This window comes from Microcebus murinus, chromosome 28, assembly GCF_040939455.1.
Source record: "Microcebus murinus isolate Inina chromosome 28, M.murinus_Inina_mat1.0, whole genome shotgun sequence".
Taxonomy (NCBI): Eukaryota; Metazoa; Chordata; class Mammalia; order Primates; family Cheirogaleidae; genus Microcebus; species Microcebus murinus.
Window position 1 is genome coordinate 1,306,501 of NC_134131.1, and position 22,515 is coordinate 1,329,015.

A 22,515-nucleotide genomic window follows, 5' to 3' on the forward strand; every position below is an offset into this window, starting at 1 on the left:
TGCAGTGCAGAGACTAGGGAGGGAATCTAAGTTCTACTATAAAAACTGTTTTAAAAAAAAACCTGGAGTATAAACAGGAATAAGAGAATTAAGCTTTTTTTTTTAAGGTGTACAGGATGACAGAATACACAAATGCAACCAAAATTTTTTTTTCCACAGAATTCATTTAATTCTTAGGCTGCTTTTCACAGCAACAGATTTGAAAAGATTTTAAATTCTTTTTTTTTTTGAGACAGAGTCTCCCTCTGTCGCCCTGGGTAGAATGCAGTAGTGTCATCATACCTCAGTGCAACCTCAAACTCCTGGGCTCAAGTGATCCTCCTGCCTTGGCCTCCCCAGTGGCTGGGACTACAGGCATGCTCCACCAGGCCCAGCTAGTTTTTTCTATTTTTTGTAGAGATGGAGTCTCCCTCTTCCTCAGACTTGCTGTGAACTCCTGAGCTCAAGTGATTCTCTTGTGTTGGCCTTCCAGAGTGCTAGGATTAAAGGTGTGAGCCACGTACCTAGCTAGATTTTAAATTCTTTAAAAGAATTCTGGGGCTGAGCCCAGTGGCTCATGTCTACAATCCTAGCATTCTGAGAGGCCAAGGCAGAACGATCGTTTGAGCTCAGGAGTTCAATACCAGCCTAAGCAAGAGTGAGACCCCATCTCTACTATAAATAGAAAGATACATCAGTGATAAGTTGGACAAAAAAAAAAAAAAAAAGAAAGAAATTGGCTGGACAACTAAAAATATATAGAAAAAATTAGCCAGGCATGGTGGCCCATGCCTGTAGTCCCAGCTATTCAGGAGGCTGAGGCAGAAGGATCACTTGAGCCCAGGAGTTTGAGGTTGCTATGAGCTAGGCAGATGTCACAGCACTCTAGCCCGAGCAACAGAGCAAGACTCTGTCTCAAAAAAAGAGAAAGAAATCATAATGTATACAAAGGACTCAAGAAATGGTTACTGTTATTTTTAGAAACAGTGCTGAATTCATCTTAACTATTAAGAATCTCTCCCTAAGTGTCCCAAAAGTTAAAACCCTCTGCCACCTAAATCTTGTCAGCCAATGTCAATATAGCATCAGAGAGAGGACAACCAGGAGAAAGAAACCACTGAGAAAAATTATAGAGAAGAATATTCACCTCCTTATCTGCCATTATTATTCTTACTTCATCCGAGGTCTCTCTGTTATCTGGAGAGACTTCTCTTTCAGGGTCAAGAATTTCAGGGGAACTTAGCTGTGTCTCTGTAATTAAAAAAAAATTAAAATCCTATTACTTTTTTGTGTTTTCATAGTTAAAAAAAAACAACTATTTTTCCTAAAGATTAGGGTATAATAATGCTGCAGTGGCAATATACATCTAGTCTGTTCCTTCTTAAAGCTTTACTGAGACATAATTTATATATAAGAGAATTTACCAATTCTCAGTATACAGTTTGATAAGTTTTGACAAATGTATACCATTTATACATGGTACCATTAATACCATGTAACCACCATCATAATCAAAATATAAAACATTTCCAGCATACCAAAAAGTATTTTTCTGCAGTCAATCCCCTATTACTTTGGTCACTCCAAGAGACTCCTTGCGATGACCAATTTACTTTATGTTTCTGTATGTTTGCTTTTTTTAGGATGGCATATAAATGCAATTACACAGCGTCTTTTGTGTCCAGCTTCTTTCACTTAGTACAATGTATCTGAGATGCACCCACGTTGTTACATATATTAGATAGCTCATACTTTTTACTGCTGAGTAGTACTCAACTGTGTGGATATATCACAATTTGTTTATCCATGCACCAGTTGATCCACTGACTTATTTCCACTGTAGTTCTAGCTTTAAAGTATATTAATTTTGACAGAAAACAGGACGGGCGCAGTGGCTCATGTCTGTAACCCTAGCACTCTGGGAGGCCGAGGCAGGTGGATTACTCAAGGTCAGGAGTTCGAAACCAGCCTGAGCAAGAGAGAGACCCCCGTCTCTACTATAAATAGAAAGAAATTAATTGGCCAACTAATATATATAGAAAAAATTAGTTGGGCATGGTGGTGCATGCCTTTAATCCCAGCTACTTGGGAGGCTGAGGCAGAAGGACTGCTTGAGCCCAGGAATTTGAGGTTGCTATGAGCTAGGCTGATGCCATGGCACTCACTCTAGCCTGGGCAACAAAGCGAGACTCTGCCTCAAAAAAAAAAAAAAAAAGAAAAAGAAAAGAAAACAAAAACCTGCCAACGTTAGTACTGAGGTTAAAGAGATGATTGAACAGAAATTAGAAATAGAATATACAATGTAGACAAAGATATCTTTCTTTAATATGTTCTTTAAGCAGCACCTATTAATTCAACAAATATTAATTGAACAAGTCCTATGCATTGTACTAGCTACTAGTAATATGGAGATATAAGGCGAGGTACCTCATCCAGTTCAGGGGCCAGAAAATTATATATAGGTCATGGGCCAACTCTATCCGGTTGCCTGTTTTTGTAAGTAAGGTTTTATTGGAACACAGTCACATGCATTCTTCTACGTATTGCCTATGGCTGGTTTTGCACTAAAACAGAAGAGCTGTATAGTTTCAACAGACTGCATGGCTCACAAAATCTAAAATATTTACAATCTACTTTTTTATTCTTTACCAGCCTCTGCCCCAAACATCTATCACTTAACAGAAGAGCAGTAATTATATATCAAAAAACAACAAATCTGGAAAAGAAGTGTTACAGACTGAATGTGTCTCTCCCAAACTTCATATTTTGAAATTCTAACCCCCAATGTGATTGTACTAGGAAGCGGGGCTTTGTGAGGGTTGATGGGTCATGAGGGTAGAGCCCTTGAGAATGGGATTAGTGCCCTTATAAAAGGGACCACACCTCAGAGAGCTCTCTCTCTCTCATTCTGCTGCATGAGGACACAGTAAGAAGGTGCCATCGATGAGCCAGGAAGCAGGTTCTCACCAAAAACAGAATCTACGGACTCCTTGATCTTGGACTTCCTATCCTCCAGAACTGTGAGAAATAAATTTCTGATAAGCCACCCAGTCTATGGTATTTTGTTATAGCAGCCCAAACTAAGATAAGAAATTTTATCTCAGAATGCAAATCCAGTAAATTCTCTATTGTCTCACACAGTACCTACTAACTTCTGTGCTTCACAAATACAACAAATGGCCAATGTTGGGCAAATAAAGCACCTGCAACATTCTAAAATATCTTCTGAATCATCAAAGGATTAAAAACATTTATAGAATTAAGTATATTTTAATACATCACAATTTTTCAAAAACTGGACACACACAGACCACCCTTGTTGGAAAAAGGCTTCCAGAGCACAAACTTCAAAATCTTCTTTGTCAATTTTCCCTGAAAGGTATTATCAAGAAGACATTCAGTGTTCAAAAATCAAAAGTATTCACTGTTTAGACTACTGTAACAATAGAAAGTCTCCAATTAGCTTTCTGGGAATGGCTACAACCTGAAACTATAGTAACAACTTAAGAGGGTATTAGCTCCTCCAAAACAAATGCTGCCAGTAGCATGTACAATGTGAGTATAAGGCTATAATCCTGCTTTGTCAACAAACACTAAAAACATATAATTTTGAAAATATCAGACCCCTGAAACTGTCAGAAATATGAGATGAAAGGGAATAGGAAACAGACTATTACACTTAATCTGTGCTTCAACCATTTAGAACAAATTTTTTCATACAACTTATACGTCACTTTGAAATTATAAATTTAAAAAGAAACTCAGAAGTTTGGCTTCATAGAGAAGTAGCTATACTTTCTTAGCAAAAGGAACATTAATGTAATGAAACCTTTTACAATCTCATTTAGAAGTGGCTTATGTCAGCAAACAGTTGGACTTAATTAGCAAGTTAATGACAGCAAGTCATGATCATAAAAGCTATCTAACCTCGGTCATGAAGGGCTTACTTTTCCTTCTCTCATTAACTAGTGCTTTCAAGATCAATATATTTGCAGGTCCCTCCAGTGAGATACCATGGTGACATCACATGCCATCATCCTGAACAGAAAGACTGAGTGAATTCCCAGAAGAATGGCATAAGTCAGTAGTCCCAAACATAGCGAAGGTACTGCTTTCTTTTCACAAAGATAGCACAGCATTCTTGAGTGCTCCTGCCAAAATCAGAGCACTTGGTAGTGGGTCTCTTAGTGGGTATCATTAAGGTATCGATGAAATCCAAATATACTTCAATGAATTAAGGAACCATTTTCAATAAAAACCAACATAGTTAAATTTTAAAAATAAAGACCTTTATGATAGGCTGTCAAATATTAATATTTAAAAATATTTGCAGGACGTTCCTAGATTACATGTAAACTAAGTTTGAGTTTCTGTGGGGAAAAAACTGAAAGAAATCAAAATAAAAAACTGAGTATCTCTAACCTTGACAAGCTATATGAGACCTGTGGGAAAACCAGATATGACTTATAGTAGTATCTGTAAACTCCTTGCTGTTCAAGGAGTTTAAACATTAGTAGCAAGTCTCTCAATCTCATATGAATGAGGTTAATGACAAATATAATGGGTTCCACCTTTAGAGAAGCCAGAAAAGAAAATACAAGCTAAAACAAACTCCTTAGAAATTAGTTCGTATCACAAAATAATGCTTCATATTACACAATGATTCAACTCAAGAGTTCCCTTAAATAGTAGGTATCTTAGTTCATTTAAAATTATTTTGTATATCTAAATCCATCCATGTACAAGTCTTTTTTTTTTTTTGGTCTCTCTGTGTTAGCCAGACTGATCTCAAACTCCTGGCTTCAAGCAATCCTCCCACTTCAGCCCCTCAAAGTGCCGATTACAAACATGAACCATCAAGCCCTGCCTAAGGTACAACTCTTAATGAGCATCTCTTCTACCTAAAGCAAGGTTCACATCTTTTAATCTCTACAATTAACAATAAGCAAACTTGTCTAAGATTAAAAATAAGTCAATGGTTTCTACTCTTATATTTTCTTGAAATAAAAAATAAAATAAAAAATAAGTCAATGATGGAATTGATAAGTCAATGACGGAATTGTGCACAAAATTCAATTTTTGCACCCTTTATGCAATAAGACCCCAATGAATGGCAATGTAAAAACTAACTAGTAAAAGTCTTTGACTGTATAGTTAAGTGCTATTCCTGATGTTTTGCTGCCAACTCTGATAAGGTTGGTAAACAAACAACAAAAGAGTCATGTTAACTTCAAAACTAAATTACCCCTAAGAATAGAAAAGGTTGGCCGGGCGCGGTGGCTCACGCCTGTAATCCTAGCTCTTGGGAGGCCGAGGCGGGCGGATTGCTCAAGGTCAGGAGTTCAAAACCAGCCTGAGCAAGAGCGAGACCCCGTCTCTACTATAAATAGAAAGAAATTAATTGGCCAACTGATATATATATATAAAAAAAAATTAGCCGGGCATGGTGGCGTATGCCTGTAGTCCCAGCTACCCGGGAGGCTGAGGCAGAAGGATCACTCGAGCCCAGGAGTTTGAGGTTGCTGTGAGCTAGGCTGACGCCACGGCACTCACTCTAGCCTGGGCAACAAAGCGAGACTCTGTCTCAAAAAAAAAAAAAAAAAAAAAGAATAGAAAAGGTTGAGAATCAAAGCCAATGTCCATTAAAAATACATGTGTGTTCTTTCCTGTTTTTTCTAGAAAAAATAAAAATAAAACATAAAGACATGTGTATGTATAAGTATATATACATGTGTATGGAGATACATACATACACATATAAGCCTCTTGAAAGTGAGTTTGAAGAGTCAGAGAAAAACTAATAGGCATGCAAATGTATATAGCTAGGTATCAGATATTCAGTAAAATCACAGTGGGGTGCTTACCTGGACAAACGGTGATTTCTTCTGCAGAACTCTCTGGTGTAAGGACTGAGCTTCTCTTACTGGTCAAAGCAGCAACGCTGAAAAAGAATCAAACCCCAAGTGAACTCCCAGTAAAATAAATCAGAACAGAGGACCAAAAGCAATGGTGAGTCATTCACAAAGCCACAGGTAATCTGATACCTGCTGTCTAATAGCACAAAAGCACAACAGGAAAGCAAGAAATCAGCAGTGAAAACTCCAGGCCAGAAACGGAAAATAAACATGCTTATAACTTCTGTTCCACTGAATGTAGTGATTGAAAAGAAACTCCCTTTTGGAGGTTTCACAAAGAAAGGTTAAAGGGTAAGAACTGTCTGTGAATATCACAGAAAACAAAAACACTACTCCAATATAAGGATGTCAAAGATATTTTATAGCCTCCATCTCTCACTCTTCTGAAGGCTAGAGATTTGTAAACTCACAAGACATGGAGATACTTCTGACAATACACTAGTTTTGCCCTCGCCTTATAGTTAAATGTCCTCTTTATCTCAAAATATAGCTTTACAAGCAACAACAAAAAAATACAATTCCAAACTGCCCTACAGCAAAAATCTGCCCACATAAGTTGAATATCTCTTCCAAGAAAAACTTAATTATGAATGAGTCCCCTCATCCAACCTTCTGGTTTTTCCTGCCTGTTCATGGAGTGTAATCTCTTCCTAAAACAGGAACACATGGCTGAGAGATCTGAGCATCTGAGCTAGCCCCCTTATGCTTCACAAAGCTTTACGATTAGTGTGATCAAGTATGCAAGAGGATGCTTAAAAACACAAATCCTCACATCAACCAAGAACCACAAAGAGAATAGCTACCACTGACTCGTGATAAATAACTAAATCCTGATAGGAAACCACAAGTGATTTCTCTCTCTAAATAAAACATCTCATAGCATTTGTTATAAACCCAAGCCAGACAGTTTACTCTGCATGTAACATTAGGGCTCTATTCAAAGGGTCCATCACAAAACAATTTTCTGACGTTTATAAAATGGGCTAATCAATTTGAAGTCAAACCACATTGCCTGTGATTCCAACTCTCTTCTGGTGACAAAGCATATAATCATTTATTAAAATCTACATCTGCTCTGCACAAGGCTCATCACAACATAGCAGAGAGGCCTACAGGGAGCAGAAGGCCTACTCCAGTTAAAACTATTTCCAAAACTGTCTTAACAGCAGGAGAATCAAACCAAAGCCATATTCTTCAGCCCAGGAAGAAATACCTAGTACTATTAGCCAAAAGCCTAAGAAAGACCACTACCTAGATTACAGCAAATGATAACTGGGCCTCAATTCCCATACGGGAGACGAGGGTCACTCAATACAAAATTAAACTCTTGAGTAATTCTCAAAACTCAACTACCAGATAAAGGAAGAAAGTGACTGGAAGCCAGAACAAGTTAACAGTGTAGTTTATAATCAACCACTACTTATTATTAAAGCAAGAAGACTTAGAAGGTAACCCCATAATCAGTTAGCAAGAATAATGGAGGGGGTAATGCAAATACAATCCTTTATGGGAGAGATGAGACACAAACAAATTAAAAGGGGCAAAGAGCAGAGTGAGATTGACACAGGTTCTGTGTGGCCTGAATATAAAGGCTTCTAAGAGAATGTAAATCTTAAGAGTAAACTTAAAAGATGTATACAGTTTGGATATGCAGATAAAATAAGCAAAAGCAGAAGGAACAAAAGGAAAAAGGGCATAGGAAGAACATAAGGACCATAAAGAAATCAGTCTAAAGCCTTCAAATTGGCACAGAAAGCTAGAGTAGTAAGTTAAGAGAGTAGGATGTGACCACTTTTCAGGAATAACGTAAATCAGATTTATGTCAAGATAGGCAGACAAGACCTGTAAGATCTCTTCCAGCCCTAATATTCTGGGCTTCTATAAGATGCCTATTTGAGAACTTGGAAACAATGATGATTTCTCCTAGTCCTTACTTACAAAAGAGCTAAAAGTTCTCTGGCAAGTCTCACTCACATGGTTCATCTCCCTTATGCTGGCACCATCACAGGAAAATTCAGATCCATGGCAACATATAATCTCACCTTTGTGAGGCAGGTACAGAGTTTCCTTCTTCAGAAGTTTCTTCAACAAATAGCCCTTGGGAAGACTGCAAAGAAATATGTAACATGCTAAATATACAGGCACAGATGAACCGGTTTCTTTTCCTTAAAAAAAAAAAGTTAGTTGTTCAATGTTATCACTCAGCAATTAGCAGTAAGGATAAAACATTTGATGTAAGTCACTAAGTTTCAATAAAAAGAGCATACCCTGTGGAATCAGAAGACTAGTATTTAAATCAGAACAAAGTCACCTACTAACTTTGTAATCTTCGGTAAGTCTTATCTGAATCTCTTTCCTCATCTTAAAATGGGTATCAACAACTGCCTCACAGTGTTATTGTGAAAATTAAAGACAACTTATGCAATGCACTTTGCAAAATATAAGACCTATATAAATATTAACTGGTAAGTCAAATGAATTATGATTTCACAAAAATAATTATAAACTTTTTTTTGTAGAAGGGAAAATAGAAAAGTTCAGTTTTCAGTGAAAACACGAAGTTGGGACACACAATGCAATCCCCGAAAGAAATCTGAGAATAATCAAGCTATAACACAGGACATCAAAAGGGAAGATTATAAAGATTCTTTTTGCTATAAATCTGCCACTATAGTTTTTATACCTGGCTGCAGGGATGTCTTTTGAGAAGTGTAATGAATAAGCACTGCATAAGGAAAAGATTATTTTCACTGATTAATGGTAGAGTTGGTACAAATATCTACTCGTTAAAGGTAGATATATACAAGAGCATAGAAAAAGCAGCTACTGCTGCCCTAGGCAGACTTCTGAGAAAGGGCCCAAGTGGCAAGACTTCTTCCAGATGTAAAGCTACTACATCTAGCTTTCTAGATGTAAAGCCACTGAGTGTAGTTTTCAGGGTTTCCTATTAGGATATAAAATGACCTAAACAAGTTAGGTCTCTCTACCACTCACGTAAATGAAATATATTTAAAAAATGGGAATAGCGGAGTTGAGTCTTTAGTCAAAAGGAAGATAAAGCTATAAATGAAAGGAAATGGAGTCATTATAAACAATAGAAGTGGAACAAAGCTATCAAAGGATGAAAATACAAGAGCAATAAATACTCAACCTTACTCTGTTTGAATTAAGCAATTTTTTTTAGAAATCTCAAAAAAAAAAGGAGTGAATACTGACACCTAGTGTCCATTTAACAGAATTTTACCTTCCTAGAATGACTAGTTGACTAAGCCTTCACTTTCAAGAAGCAATCAAGGCACTAATAAATTATAAGACTCCATCTCATGCCCACAATCCTAGCACTCTGGGAGGCCATGGTGGTAGGATTGCTTGACTGCATGAGCTCTAGTCCCGCCTGAGCTGAGACTCCCATCTCTACTAAAAATAGAAAAATTATCTGGGCATCATGGTACTTGCCTGTAGTCCCAGCTACTTGGGAGGCTGAGGCAAGAGGATAGCTTGAGCCCAGGAGTTGGAGTCTGCAGTGAGCTCTGATGATTCATGCCACTGCACTCTACCCAGGGTAACAGAGCAAGACTCTGTCTCCAAAAAAAAAAGAGCTCCATCGCTACCTTAGGCTAAAGTATATCTCAAACTTTCCCCGGTGTAATTATTAAAAAAAAAAAAAAAAAGTTATTAAGCATCTATTAAGTGCCAGGCCTGTGCTAATCACTTTACATGCATTATCTCCTTTGATTCTCATAAGAACTTTTTTTTTTGAGACAGAGTCCCGCTTTGTTGCCTAGGCTAGAGTGAGTGCCGTGGCGTCAGCCTAGCTCACAGCAACCTCAAACTCCTGGGCTCAATCGATCCTTCTGCCTCAGCCTCCCTGGTAGCTGGGACTACAGGCATGTGCCACCATGCCCGGCTAATTTTTTATTTTTTCTATATATATATTAGTTGGCCAATTGATTTATTTCTATTTATAGTAGAGACGGGGTCTCGCTCTTGCTCAGGCTGGTTTCGAACTCCCGACCTCGAGCAATCCGCCCACCTCAGCCTCCCAGAGAGCTAGGATTACAGGCGTGAGCAACCACGCCCGGCCTCATAAGAACTATATGAGGCAAAAACTATCAAATTATTTTAGAAATGAGGAAAGTAAAACTTCAAAAGTTTAAATAATTTGCCCTAAATCATAGTTTGTCAAAAGTGGAGCTAGGAGGCTGGGCACAACGGCTCACGCCTGTAATCTTAGCAGTTTGGGAGGCCAAGGGGTGAGGATCACTTGACACCAGGAATTCAAGACCAGCCTGACCAACGTGGCAAGACCCCATCTCTACAAAAAAATAGAAAAAGTAGCCGGGCATGGTGGTATGCGCCTGTAGTCCTAGCTACTCAGGAGGCTGAAGCAGGAGGATCACTTGAGCCTAGGAGTTCAAGGTTGCAGAGAGCCACTGCTCTCTAGCCCAAACAAAAGAGGGAGATCCGTTTCAAAACAAACTGGAGCTCACACTTGCCTGCCTCCAAAATCCATACTCTAACCACTTATTGTTACATTGTTTACTCACACAATCCTCTCCCCAAGTATTTCAACCTAGAGTCCCAAGAATATCTTCATTTCAATAAACCATTTTAATTTATAAGCTTATGCCTCAATGGCAGTAATTTGAACACTGAGTAAAGTGATGTTTTTCCAGAATATGAACATAGATCAGGCGTCCTCAAACTACAGCCCACGGGCCACCTAACACATTTGTCTGGCCCTCTGGGTGTTTTTGCCGCCACTGCCTGTCCTGCTTTGCAGCCGACTCGTCCCGGGCCCACAGTATGCACTCTCCAACAGTCTCAGGGACAGTGAACTGGCCCCCTGTTTAAAAAGTTTGAGGACCCCTGACATATATAGTAAGCAAGCAAACAAAATTTAATTAGACTACCCAAATATAATCAAGGTGAACAGGAAAGCATGATAGGAATAAAACTTTAAAGAAGCTGTGGCCTGGCCGGGCGCGGTGGCTCATGCCTGCAATCCTAGCACTCTGGGAGGCCGAGGCGGGCGGATTGCTCGCCCACACAATCTGGTTGTTTCTGGGAAACAAATTCCAGCATCTGGACTGAAAAATAAAGGATCAGACTCTAGGCTGGGCATGCAGTGGCTCACGCCTATAATCCTAGCACTCAGGGAGGCAGAGGCAGGAAGATCCCTTGAGCCCAGGAGTTTGGGGTTGCAGTGAGCTACGATAATATCACTGCACTCTACCCAGGGTGACAATAGATCAAGACCCTATCTTAAAAAAAAAAAAAAAGGAACATGAACCCCACTCCTCACTCCCCCACCCCGCCAAAAAAATGATCAGTCTCTGAAAAGTAGGCCACATAAACATACTATCCACTCCATCTCCCTGCTGTAATGCCCCTCAAGGTGATCTGTAGGCCTTTATTAACAACTTCCCGGCCCAGTGCGGTGGCTCACGCCTGTAATCCTAGCACTCTGGGAGGCCAAGGAGGGCAGACTGCTCAAGGTCAGGAGTTCGAAACCAGCCTGAGCAAGAGCCAGACCCCGTCTCTACTATAAATAGAAAGAAATTAATTGGCCAACTATTATATATAGAAAAAATTAGCCAGGCATGGTGGCGCATGCCTGTAGTCCCAGCTACTCGGGAGGCTGAGGCAGCAGGATTACTTAAATCCAGGAGTGTGAGGTTGCTGTGAGCTAGGCTGATGCCACGGCACTCACTCTAGCCTGGGCAACAAAGCAAGACCCTGTCTCAAAAAAAAAACAAAACAAAAAACTTCCCTATCTTGTTATCAGTGATGCCAAAAAACTGTTATCATCTGATTCTAGAGCTTTAATAATCTTAATATAGGCTAAGCTATGTGCCCCAAAATGAATGTTTCTCTGAGTCCCTATTTCTGGGACTCTCTTACCATCTCTATCAACCAAGGAGTCTCAAACAAAGGCAGCTTCAGCAAAGCCAGGTTCAACAGAAAATGTTTAACACATAAATTCTTTCTACCCCCCGTTTCTGAAAGGAAAAGATCAAAGGCAAAATTATAATCATAAGACTATTACTATTTGCCTCTAAAATTATTAAGTTTGTTTTGTTTTTTAAAGGTACTATTCTATGCAGGCAAGGCTGCAGTGAACCAGGCATTCTTATACATTGCCAAAGAGAGGCAGTACAAAATTGAACCTTTCTGAAAACCAATTTGGAATAAACAGCAAGTCTTTATGTTCATAACTCTCTAAACCAGCATTTTTCTGGCTCCCTATCCCTAAGGACACTGATCTTTTTTTTTTTTGAAACAGAGTCTCACTTTGTTGCCCAGGCTAGAGTGAGTGCCGTGGCATCAGCCTCGCTCACAGCAACCTCAAACTCCTGGGCTCAAGTGATCCTCCTGCCTCAGCCTCCCAAGTAGCTGGGACTACAGGCATGCGCCACCATGCCTGTATATATGCCTTTTCTATATATGTTAGTTGGCCAATTAATTTCTTTCTATTTATAGTAGAGACAGGGTCTTGCTCTTGCTTAGGCTGGTTTTGAACTCCTGACGTAGAGCAATCTGCTGCCTTGGCCTCCCAGAGTGCTAGGATTACAGGCATGAGCCACCGTGCCCAGCAGACACTGATCTTAAATAAAGGAAAGTTTCATGTAGAAAGCTATCACAACCAAAATACCCAACAACAGAAAAATGTTTAAAATATTATGGTCAATTCATAAGCTGGCATGTAATATACTCATTAATAGGTAAATCTATAGATAATTTTAATATCATGAGACAATATTTACATAATATTAAGTTAAAAATACAAAAATAGTATGATCTGAACCATACAAAAAAATAAGACAAAAAGATGAAGGAATATATCACTGGATGGTGGGATTACAGGTGCTTTTAACTTTAAACTTTTTGGCATTTTACATTTCTAAGTGACGTCTAAAATTAATGTTAATGCCTATGTTGGATATTTACTAGGTTATCTGCCAAGTTTCTTTTCACTGAAGACTGTCCCTCACTTCTCTCATCCCATTAGCAGTGGGCTCACAGCCATTTGTACAATTTGACGCATACTCACTTCAGGCCACAGCTGACTGGGCTGGTAAGGGCTACTAACCCCAAATGGGCCATAAGTCCTTTCCTAGAAATCTGCAACTGGACTTGGGAGAAAGTAAACCTCCTATAACCTGTAATATAGTTTGGGAGCTTTACAATGGGTGCTTTCCACTTACATCACAAGAAACAGAAGCAAAGGGTGCCAGTTTGCAGGGAGAAAAACAAAGCAGACGAAATACGAGATACAGAAAAACTACAGATACCCAGTACCTTCTTCAGGTTTGGATATAGTCCTATTTTAGAATTTATCAGACACTCTGTTTCCTTATGATAAAGTCCTTTTTTTAATTAAGCTAGCTTAATTTGGTTTGTTGTAGCAAATAGTACCAACTGATAATATTATCTTGTAGTATTTGGTGGCCTATTTATGAAGTTAAGAGTCGGGGACAAAAATAAACTGGAAAACTAGCTGTACTTCATATCACACACAAAGGACCACTTTCCCTAATACATAAAGGCTGTCGACAAACCACTAAAAAAAGAAATTATCAAAAAAGAAAAATGATCATGAGATCTAAACTAACAAAAAAGGAAATATAAATAGGTCTCAGACACGTGGGAAAAAAGTTCAGCCTCAAACAATAAGAAAAATGCAAATGAAGACTACTTTGAGGGCCAGGTGCGGTGGCTCACGCCTATAATCCTAGCACTCTGGGAGGCTGAGGCAGGCAGATTGCTCGAGGTCAGGAGTTCGAAACCAGCCTGAGCAAGAGCGAGACCCCATCTCTACTGAAAACAGAAAGAAATTAATTGGCCAACTAAAAAATACATAGAAAAAATTAGCCGGGCACGGTGGCACATGCCCGCAGTCCTGGCTACTCAGGAGGCTGAGGCAGGAGGATTGCCTAAACCCAGGAGTTTGAGGTTGCTGTGAGCTAGGCTGACACCACAGCACTCTAGCCCAGGCAACAGAGTGAGACTCTCTCTCAAACAAACAAAAAAACTACACTGAGGTATAATTGTTCATCTCTCTGATTGGCAAAGACCAAGAAATCTGGAAATACTGTGTTGGTGTGAGTATGAGGAAACTAGTATTCACACACTGCTGATAGGAGTGTAAACATACACAACCTCTATGGAAGGCAATTTGGCAATACCTAACAAAACTGTAAAAGCATATATCCTTTGATCCACCAATTACAACTATAGAAAACTATCCTACAGATTACTTCCATGTGGATGAAATGTCCTCTGTACAAGAATTATCACTGCAGTACTACTTGTAATATTAATAGTAAAATACTGGAAACAACCTATGTCCATCAATAGGGCTCTGTATAAAATAAACTATGATTCATCTATACATGGTATATTCCACATCCAAAAAAACAAAAGAAGAAATTTTTTACGTACTGCTATGGAATGATCTCATTGAGATATTAAATGAAAAAAGCAAAGTACAGAAAAATGTGTATATCATTTGTGTAAAAGAAGGTATGCAAAAGAATAGGTATATTGCTTGTACTACATAAAGTATCTTGGAAGGATATACTAGAAACTAGCAACACAGATTGAATCCAGAGAGGGGAACTGGTTGGCTGGGTGACAGGGACAGGAGATAGACTTTTTATTTGTATCTTTTTTACATTTCGAGCCATGTGAACATTATCACCTATTCAAAGACTTAATTTTACAAATAAAAAATTTTGAAAAAAAAACAAATTATGATAAATCCATGATAGAACATATAAAGTCTTCAAATATAAATAGGAAATGATGTAGGATAAACTATAAAGTAGGGGAAAGGAATAAAGCTTATAGAGAAAAATATATATATTCTTAAAAAAAAATTTTTAATGTATTTGTATATGTCTAGAAATAATGACTACCTCTTTGGTGCTAGGATTATCAGTAACTTTTTTCTTCTTTATATTCTCCTGTACTTTCCTAATTTTCTATAGTAAACACATATTACTTTAATATTCAGAGGTGAAAAAAACCACAAAAAGAATAGCTAAAATAATCCCTCTTTCATCTGTGAAAAAAATCATCCTTAATTACAGCATCACCGACCCTTACCTGACCATGACTGGTTGTTGGTTCTTCCTCCAACAAAAGTTTCTCTTTCAAGCTTCTAACTGGGCTTTCTTGAAAATCCTTGGGTTTTGAGTGCCAGACAGATGCCCTAGACTCCTGCCTCTCCTCTTTGTCTTCATTTCTCATATCTTCTGAGATGCCTTCATTTTTTTCACTAGCCTGATCTCCTTGGCCACATTCATTCTGGATCAGAGAAGGAGGTCTAGGTAACACTGGTTCCCCAAATCCCTTCTTTTTAAAAAGCTGCCTCTGAGCCATTTTCAGGCTCTTTTGATAAACCTCCAACTGGCAGAGAATGACCTTGGTATATTGGTTAGGGTCTATTCCAGCAGGGCAGAATGGAATACCCCAGAAGTAGTGTACAGTGCCCCCAATGTCCTGGAGACCTTTGGCATCTGATGGGGTAGGCAGACAATGCCTAAATGTGTCCCCCCTACCCTGGGAAGCTTTGAGAAAAGCACAACCCCTCCCAGTACTTTCCTGTGGCTTCCCACACTGTGTGTGCTCAGCCAAGTGGCCAGTGCATCTGTCAAAACATTTAACGTTCTCATTCTCAAACACTGGCTGGCTTGACTGGTCCCAGCTTCCTGAGCTGCCAGAGACCGGCTCCTCTTCAGTGTTTTCAGTGTGGTCCCAAGGCTCCTCTCTTTCCTCAGCCTCGTTTCCCTGACTGATATGTGAGCCTTTAAACAGTGATGGAGGTACCAGCTGCCATATGCCTGTAGGTATTTGAGAAAAAGTAGGGCTAAGGACAAACTTTTTTATTAAGAGGGCTTGGTAAGGTATCACTTACAAAGAATTATATAATGTGGTTAAGAAAGGCTCTTCTTTGGGTTTAACTAAATTGTTGGTTTTTCCTTGGAGGTAAAAATATGCTGGATATTAGTGAGATTCAACTACTTTCTGATTTAACCTCTTTAATCTCACAAAGGGATTGGGGCGTTTCTATAGAGCTCAGCATGAGATCCCTCTGATATGGTTACACTTGGTGACTGGAAGGAGTCAGAACGGGGAGACATGCCTTCAGTGGTCTCAGAGTCTGTGGTTTTCTCTTGGTGGGACTGTGAAGATGGTCCAGTGGCCAGAGGTCGAGATCTGGTAGCAGAAGCATCAGAAGGCCGGCAACTCTGAAACAAGTGATCCCACACCAGACCAATTTATTATTAAAATAGCTATACATGAAGGGTCATAGGAAGGATAAAAAATGGAGGCCACTAAGAGTTTCTCCTCTCCAAAATGTAGATGTTCAATTCAAATGAATTCTACAATGTGTACTGAATACCTGTGTGCAAAATGATGTACTAGAATACTATACTAAACCCTTTTCTAAAATAGAGAGGCAAATGTCTCAGGACCTGTCGTTGGCAAGTATCCTTCACATTTAAAATTATTTCAATTGCATATATTCAAATTTACAATTTAACACTGTTTGATTATTTCTTAAACTGCCCACTTTTTTCTCCATAACCCATCCTAGTTTTTATTTCCTTTATTCTCCCCACAAAACAGGGTTAAGGTAAGTACCTTATCTCTTGCTCCCTTTTGGATTGCTGGTATTCAGTAACTATTTTCAGAAGCTGCCAATTTATTATAGCTATTTTAAGCCATGGACTTAAAAATCTGTGGAGTGGAATAAAACTCTTTCATATAGAATTAACAAAACACTTCAAATTGGGTTAACCAATAATTTAATACAGACTTTAAAAATTATTATGGAAAGTATTTGCTAGCTAAAAATCCTATAAATGACTATAGCTAGTTCCTAATGCAATTATAACACTACAAAAAATACTGCTGATCAATCTCTACAAACTTTTTCACCATAGCATATTTACATTCAGGCTTTCAGCAATGGCTTTCCTCAAGAGTTCCTCTTCTTCCTCCTCTTGGCTGTTCACCTCCCTAGCTTCCTGCTCACTCATTTTGAGAGCCAGAGCAAACTGTTCTTCTTCTGTCATCTCTGTAAGAGGACAGGGAAAAGAGTGGGAGGGATACCACAAACATTGAATAAGCATAGAGGCAAGAAACAGAATTATTAAACTTTTCAACAGAAGACACTACAGACCACTGAGTACACTTTTACAATCTTATAAATAATGAAAGCTCCAAAAGGGAAGGTGTTGGTGTTTTTTACAACAAAAATTCCGAGCTAACTAGACTCTAAGCTTCCATGAAGGCAGAGTTTTTACCTATGCTGCTCACTGTTGTATCTCCAGTACATAAAAGAGTTCCCGGTACATGGTAGATACCCAATAAATATTTAATGAATGAATAAATAGAGAAACTAACTCCCACTCTAGAGCTTTTTGCTAAATACCACAGTTTTATGATCAACATTTAGCCAAAATAATTTTACTCTTCGGGATCCTCTGATTTACCCAGTAGAAAAGAACACTTCTAGTGAACAATTCCAAATATCATTTCCCATTAAAAACAACTGGGGTACATTGGAGAAATGGCTAATTTTCTAAGTCTGAAATGTACAAGATAAGCTAGAATATTTGCCATAGCTGTGAGCAATGAATCTATCAGACACTACTAGGGTCATATCAAAAGAACTCAGGAGGCCAGGCGTGATGGCTCATGCCTGTAATCCTAGCACTTTGGGAGGCCGAGGCGGGCGGATTGCTCAAGGTCAGGAGTTCGAAACCAGCCTGAGCGAGACCCCGTCTCTACCAAAAATAGAAAGAAATTAATTGACCAACTAAAAATATATATACAAAAAATTAGCTGGGCATGGTGGCGCATGCCTGTAGTCCCAGCTACTCGGGAGGCTGAGGCAGAAGGATCACTTGAGCCCAGGAGATTGAGGTTGCTGTGAGCTAGGCTGACGCCACGGCACTCACTCTAGCCTGGGCAACAAAGTGAGACTCTGTCTCAAAAAAAAAAAAAAGAACTCAGGAGCCAACTAAGAAAAGTTCTCACTGGCCAAAAATGGAATCAATAAGAATAATGAATGCAATGGATTAAACCACATGAAATATATTTAGATCTGTAAATTCACATTGATACTCTAGAAAAAGATGGTTAACTGGTCACTGTTGAAGAATGTTAGAGAATCAATTATTTTGAAAACCGATAAATAACAGAATCAAGCTTTTACCCTACTTTTCCTACACAACCTCTACTACTGAATAACCAAGTAGATGAGAACTTTCTCTTTTTGTTAATTTCTTTTTTATTTTTAGAAACTCTTGTCACCCAGGCTGGAGTGTAGTAGCAATCACAGCTCACTGCAACCTCAAACTCCGAGGCTCATGTAATCCTCCTGCCTCCACCATAATGTTTCTCTTTATAGAATTATTCCAGCTAATAAATGTAAAAGAAATGACAGAATTATGATCCTGAGACTCGCTTTAAAAAAAAAAAAAAAAAAAAAAAGAAATGACAGAATTAGAATGTTGCCACTTTGTATAATGCCTATGGAGAGGAATTTGGTAATGTCTAACAAACCACATATCAATTTACCCTTTGACCTAGCAATCCCACTTTAGCAACTTACCCTAGATATATACTTCCAATTAAAAAGAAGTACATATGCACATATTTTTTACCACAGCAATGTTTCAATTTGTAAAACCCTGGAATCTACTTAATGATTATAAACTGTGGTTCACATGCATATAGCCATTAAAAAAAAAAAAAGAAGGAGGAGGAATATCCCTATGGACTGGGAATACAGCGATTTCAAGGATCTATTAAGCAAAAAACAAAGTACATAGGAGTGTATGTATAGCATGCTTTCTGTGTATAAAAAAAGAAATAAGAAAATATACATATACATATTTCTTTGTGCAATGTCACACAAGAGAGCTAAGCCAGAAACTATGCAAGTAGTTATCTACAGGTGGTTGAAAACAAGGTGGAAGAGACACAGTAGGAAATGATACTTCTTTGACTATACCTGGTTGTTTAGCTTTGACTTATGGACTCATGTAAATGTTAAACATTTAAAAATTTCTTTTTTATTTCAGCATATTATGGGGGTACAAATGTTGTTAAGGTTACATATATTGCCCTTGCCTCCCCTCCCCCGAGTCAGAGCCGCCTCCCCTCCCCCGAGTCAGAGCCGTCCTAAGGTGGTGCGCATCGTACACTCATTATGTATGTATATACCCATCCCCTCCTCCCCTCTCCCACCTGCCCGACACCAAATAAATGGTTTTTTAATAAACATTTTTTTAAATAGCATGAAATCAACATGAATATGGGATCCCTAAAAATTGAATCCAAACATAAAAAGGCACCCAAGTGAATCTGAAATGACCTTAATGAAAATGAAAACATATCAAAATTTATGGGATGCAACTAAAGCATTAATAAGAAAATGTAAAGCTTTACATGATATTAGAAAAAATGAAAGTTTAAAATCAGTAAGTCATGCTTCCCACCTTAAGAAACTAGAATATAAAGAGTAAAATTAACCCAAAGGAAAAAGAAATATAAATAGCAGAAATCAATGAAATAAAAGATGGGCATACAATAATAGAGAAAACATTTTTAAATTGGTTTTATGAAAAGGTCGATAAAATGCACAAACCTCTCACTAGACTGGTCAAGAGGGAAAAAACACAGATTAACAGTATCAGGAGCAAAATAGGAAACAACACGACAGATTCTACAGTCATTAAAAGGATCATAAGGGAATACCACAAATGATTTTATACCAATAAATCTGACAATTTGGATCATGCATTCTCAACATGGGTCATATCATCCCCAAGGGGACAAGAATTGAGTTTTTTTGGTTTTGTTTTTTTTTTTTTTGAGACAGAGTCTCACTTTGTTGCCCAGGCTTTATCATTATGTTTATCATTATGCCATTGCCACCCTTTCTTGGTTACTGTATGTTTATAATGTCTTCAAGTCCAACTTTATTTTTAAAATTGTTTTGGTTAATCTGGGTTCTTTGCATTCCTATATAAATTTTAGAATCAACTTGATTCTGATTGGGATTGTGCTAAATTTATAAATCAGTTTGGGGGAGAATTGACTTCTTATTTTCTGAATTAGTTGGGTATTTCTTGGTTCCTTATTCTTTAATAGAATTCACCAGTGATGGGTGTCATGGGGTTAGGATTTTCTTTATAGAAACATTTTAAATTATAAATTCAATGTCTTTAGTAGATATAAAGTTAGTCAGGTTTTCAGTTTGTTCTTGTATCAATTTTCATAATTTGTGTCTTACAGTGATTTTTTTTGTTGTTTCACCTACATCAGTGTTTCAAACTTTTTTTTTTGGTAATCACCCTAAGGGGCTCTTTTGGACTTTTTCCCCCCCTCATCACTGCCTTCTGCATGATATTTTAATACCACAGATATGTTATATCTCCTATTTATGTATTGATTGTATATCTGTGTTTTATACATAAAGAAAATAAGAGTCTTGGCCGGGCGCGGTGGCTCACGCCTGTAATCCTAGCACTCTGGGAGGCCGAGGCGGGCGGATTGCTCGAGGTCAGGAGTTCAAAACCAGCCTGAGCAAGAGCGAGACCCCGTCTCTACCATAAATAGAAAGAACTTAATTGGCCAACTAATATATATAGAAAAAACTAGCCGGGCATGGTGGCGCATGCCTGTAGTCCCAGCTACTTGGGAGGCTGAGGCAGGAGGATCGCTTGAGCCCAAGAGTTTGAGGTTGCTGTGAGCGAGGCTGACGCCACGGCACTCACACTAGCCTGGGCAACAAAGCGAGACTCTGTCTCAAAAAAAAAAATAATAATAATAAATGAAACAGAACACAAAATTCAGAAATAGATCCACACATTGATATTCAACTGATTTACAACAAGGCAAGGACAGTCTTTCCAACAAAAGGTACAAGAATGATTGAATATCCATATTTAAAAAAGAACCTTAGGCCGGGCCCAGTGGCTCACGCCTGCAATCCTAGCACTCTGGAAGGCCAAGGCCAGCGGATAGCTCAAGGTCAGGAGTTCAAAACTAGCCTGAGCAAGAGCGAGACCCCGACTCTACTAAAAGTAGAAAGAAATTAATTGGCTAACCAAAACTACATAGAAAAAATGAGCCAGGCATGGTGGCGCATGCGTAGTCTCAGCTACTTGGGAGGCTGAGGCAGAAGGATTGCTTGAGCCCAGGAGTCTGAGGTTGCTGTGAGCTAGGCTGACACCACGGCACTCAAGAGAGTGAGACTCTGTCTCAAAAAAAAAACCTTAGCCCTTACCTCACACTATATACAAACATCTAAATGTAAAAGCTAAAACTATAAAAATTCTAGAAAACAGGTGAAAATCTTTGTAACCTTGGGGTAGTCAAATATTTCTTAGGACACGAAAAGAAAAAAAAACCATCAAACAGGGAAAAAAATGGACCTCATTAAAGTTTAAAACTCCTGTTCTCTGGAACACACTGTTTAAGAAAATGAAAAGGCAAGCCAGCCACAGATGGGAGAACATATTCACAATACATACAATCTGACAAATGACTTGTATCCAGAATAAAGAACTCCTATAATTAAGTAATAAGAAATAGGAAATCTAATCTTAAAAATAATGGACAGGGCCGGGCGCAGTGGCTCACGCCTGTAATCCTAGCACTTTGGGAGGCCAAGGTGGGAGAAATGCTTGAGCTCAGGAGTTCAAGACCAGCCTGAGCAAGAGTGAGACCCTGTCTCTACTGTAAATAGAAAGAAATTAGCCAAACAACTAAAACTAGAAAAAATTAGCCGGGTGTGGTGGCACATGCCTGTAGTCCTAAGCTATTTGGGAGGCTGAAGCAGAAAGATCGCTTGAGCCCAGGAGTTTGAAGTTGCTGTGAGCTAGGCTGATGCCACGGCACTCTAGCCTAGGCAAGAGACTCTATGTCTCAAACAACGAAAAAAAAAGGAAAATGAAAAGGCAAGCCAGCCACAAATGGGAGAACATATTCACAACACATACAATCTGACAAAGGACTTGTATCCAGAATAAAAAACTCCTATAACTAAGTAATAAGAAATAAGAAATCTAGGCCGGGTGCAGTGGCTCACGCCTGTAATCCTAGCACTCTGGGAGGCCGAGGAGGGCGGATTGCTCGAGGTCAGGAGTTCAAAACCAGCCTGAGCAAGAGCGAGACCCCGTCTCTACTATAAATAGAAAGAAATTAATTGGCCAACTAATATATATAGAAAAAAAAATTAGCCAGGCATGGTGGTGCATGCCTGTAGTCCCAGCTACTCAGGAGGCTGAGGCAGGAGGATCGCTTGAGCCCAGGAGTTTGAGGTTGCTGTGAGCTATGATGACACCACTGTACTCTAGCCTGGGTGACAGAGCAAGACTTTCTCTTGAAAAAAAAAAAAAGATATGAGGTTCCTTTCTAGGGTGATAAAAATGTTCTAGAATTAGACTTTGTTGACAGTTGCACAATACTGTGTTAATGTACTAAAAGCCACTGTATGATTTTTTTTTTTTTGAGACAAAGTCTCACTCTGTTGCCCAGGCTAGAGTAAGTGCCCTGGCGTCAGCCTAGCTCACAGCAACCTCAAACTCCTGGG

General features: G+C 38.8%; 1 protein-coding gene across 6 annotated transcripts in view; it reads right to left on the reverse strand.

Annotated features, from left to right (window-relative positions):
- UIMC1 (ubiquitin interaction motif containing 1) overlaps positions 1-22,515 on the reverse strand; it is a 99,534-nt gene that overhangs the window by 39,439 nt on the left and 37,580 nt on the right. For 5 of the 6 annotated variants that reach the window (XM_075998410.1, XM_075998408.1, XM_075998407.1 and 2 more), the window contains exons 4-9: positions 16,859-16,983; positions 16,051-16,150; positions 15,006-15,748; positions 7,937-8,001; positions 5,844-5,920; positions 1,127-1,230 (exon numbers count right to left, since the gene is read on the reverse strand). In XM_075998410.1, the coding sequence (XP_075854525.1) occupies positions 1,127-1,230; positions 5,844-5,920; positions 7,937-8,001; positions 15,006-15,748; positions 16,051-16,150; positions 16,859-16,983 (1,214 nt within the window). The remainder of the gene's footprint in view (positions 1-1,126; positions 1,231-5,843; positions 5,921-7,936; positions 8,002-15,005; positions 15,749-16,050; positions 16,151-16,858; positions 16,984-22,515) is intronic. The other variant, XM_075998413.1, reaches the window with a different exon arrangement.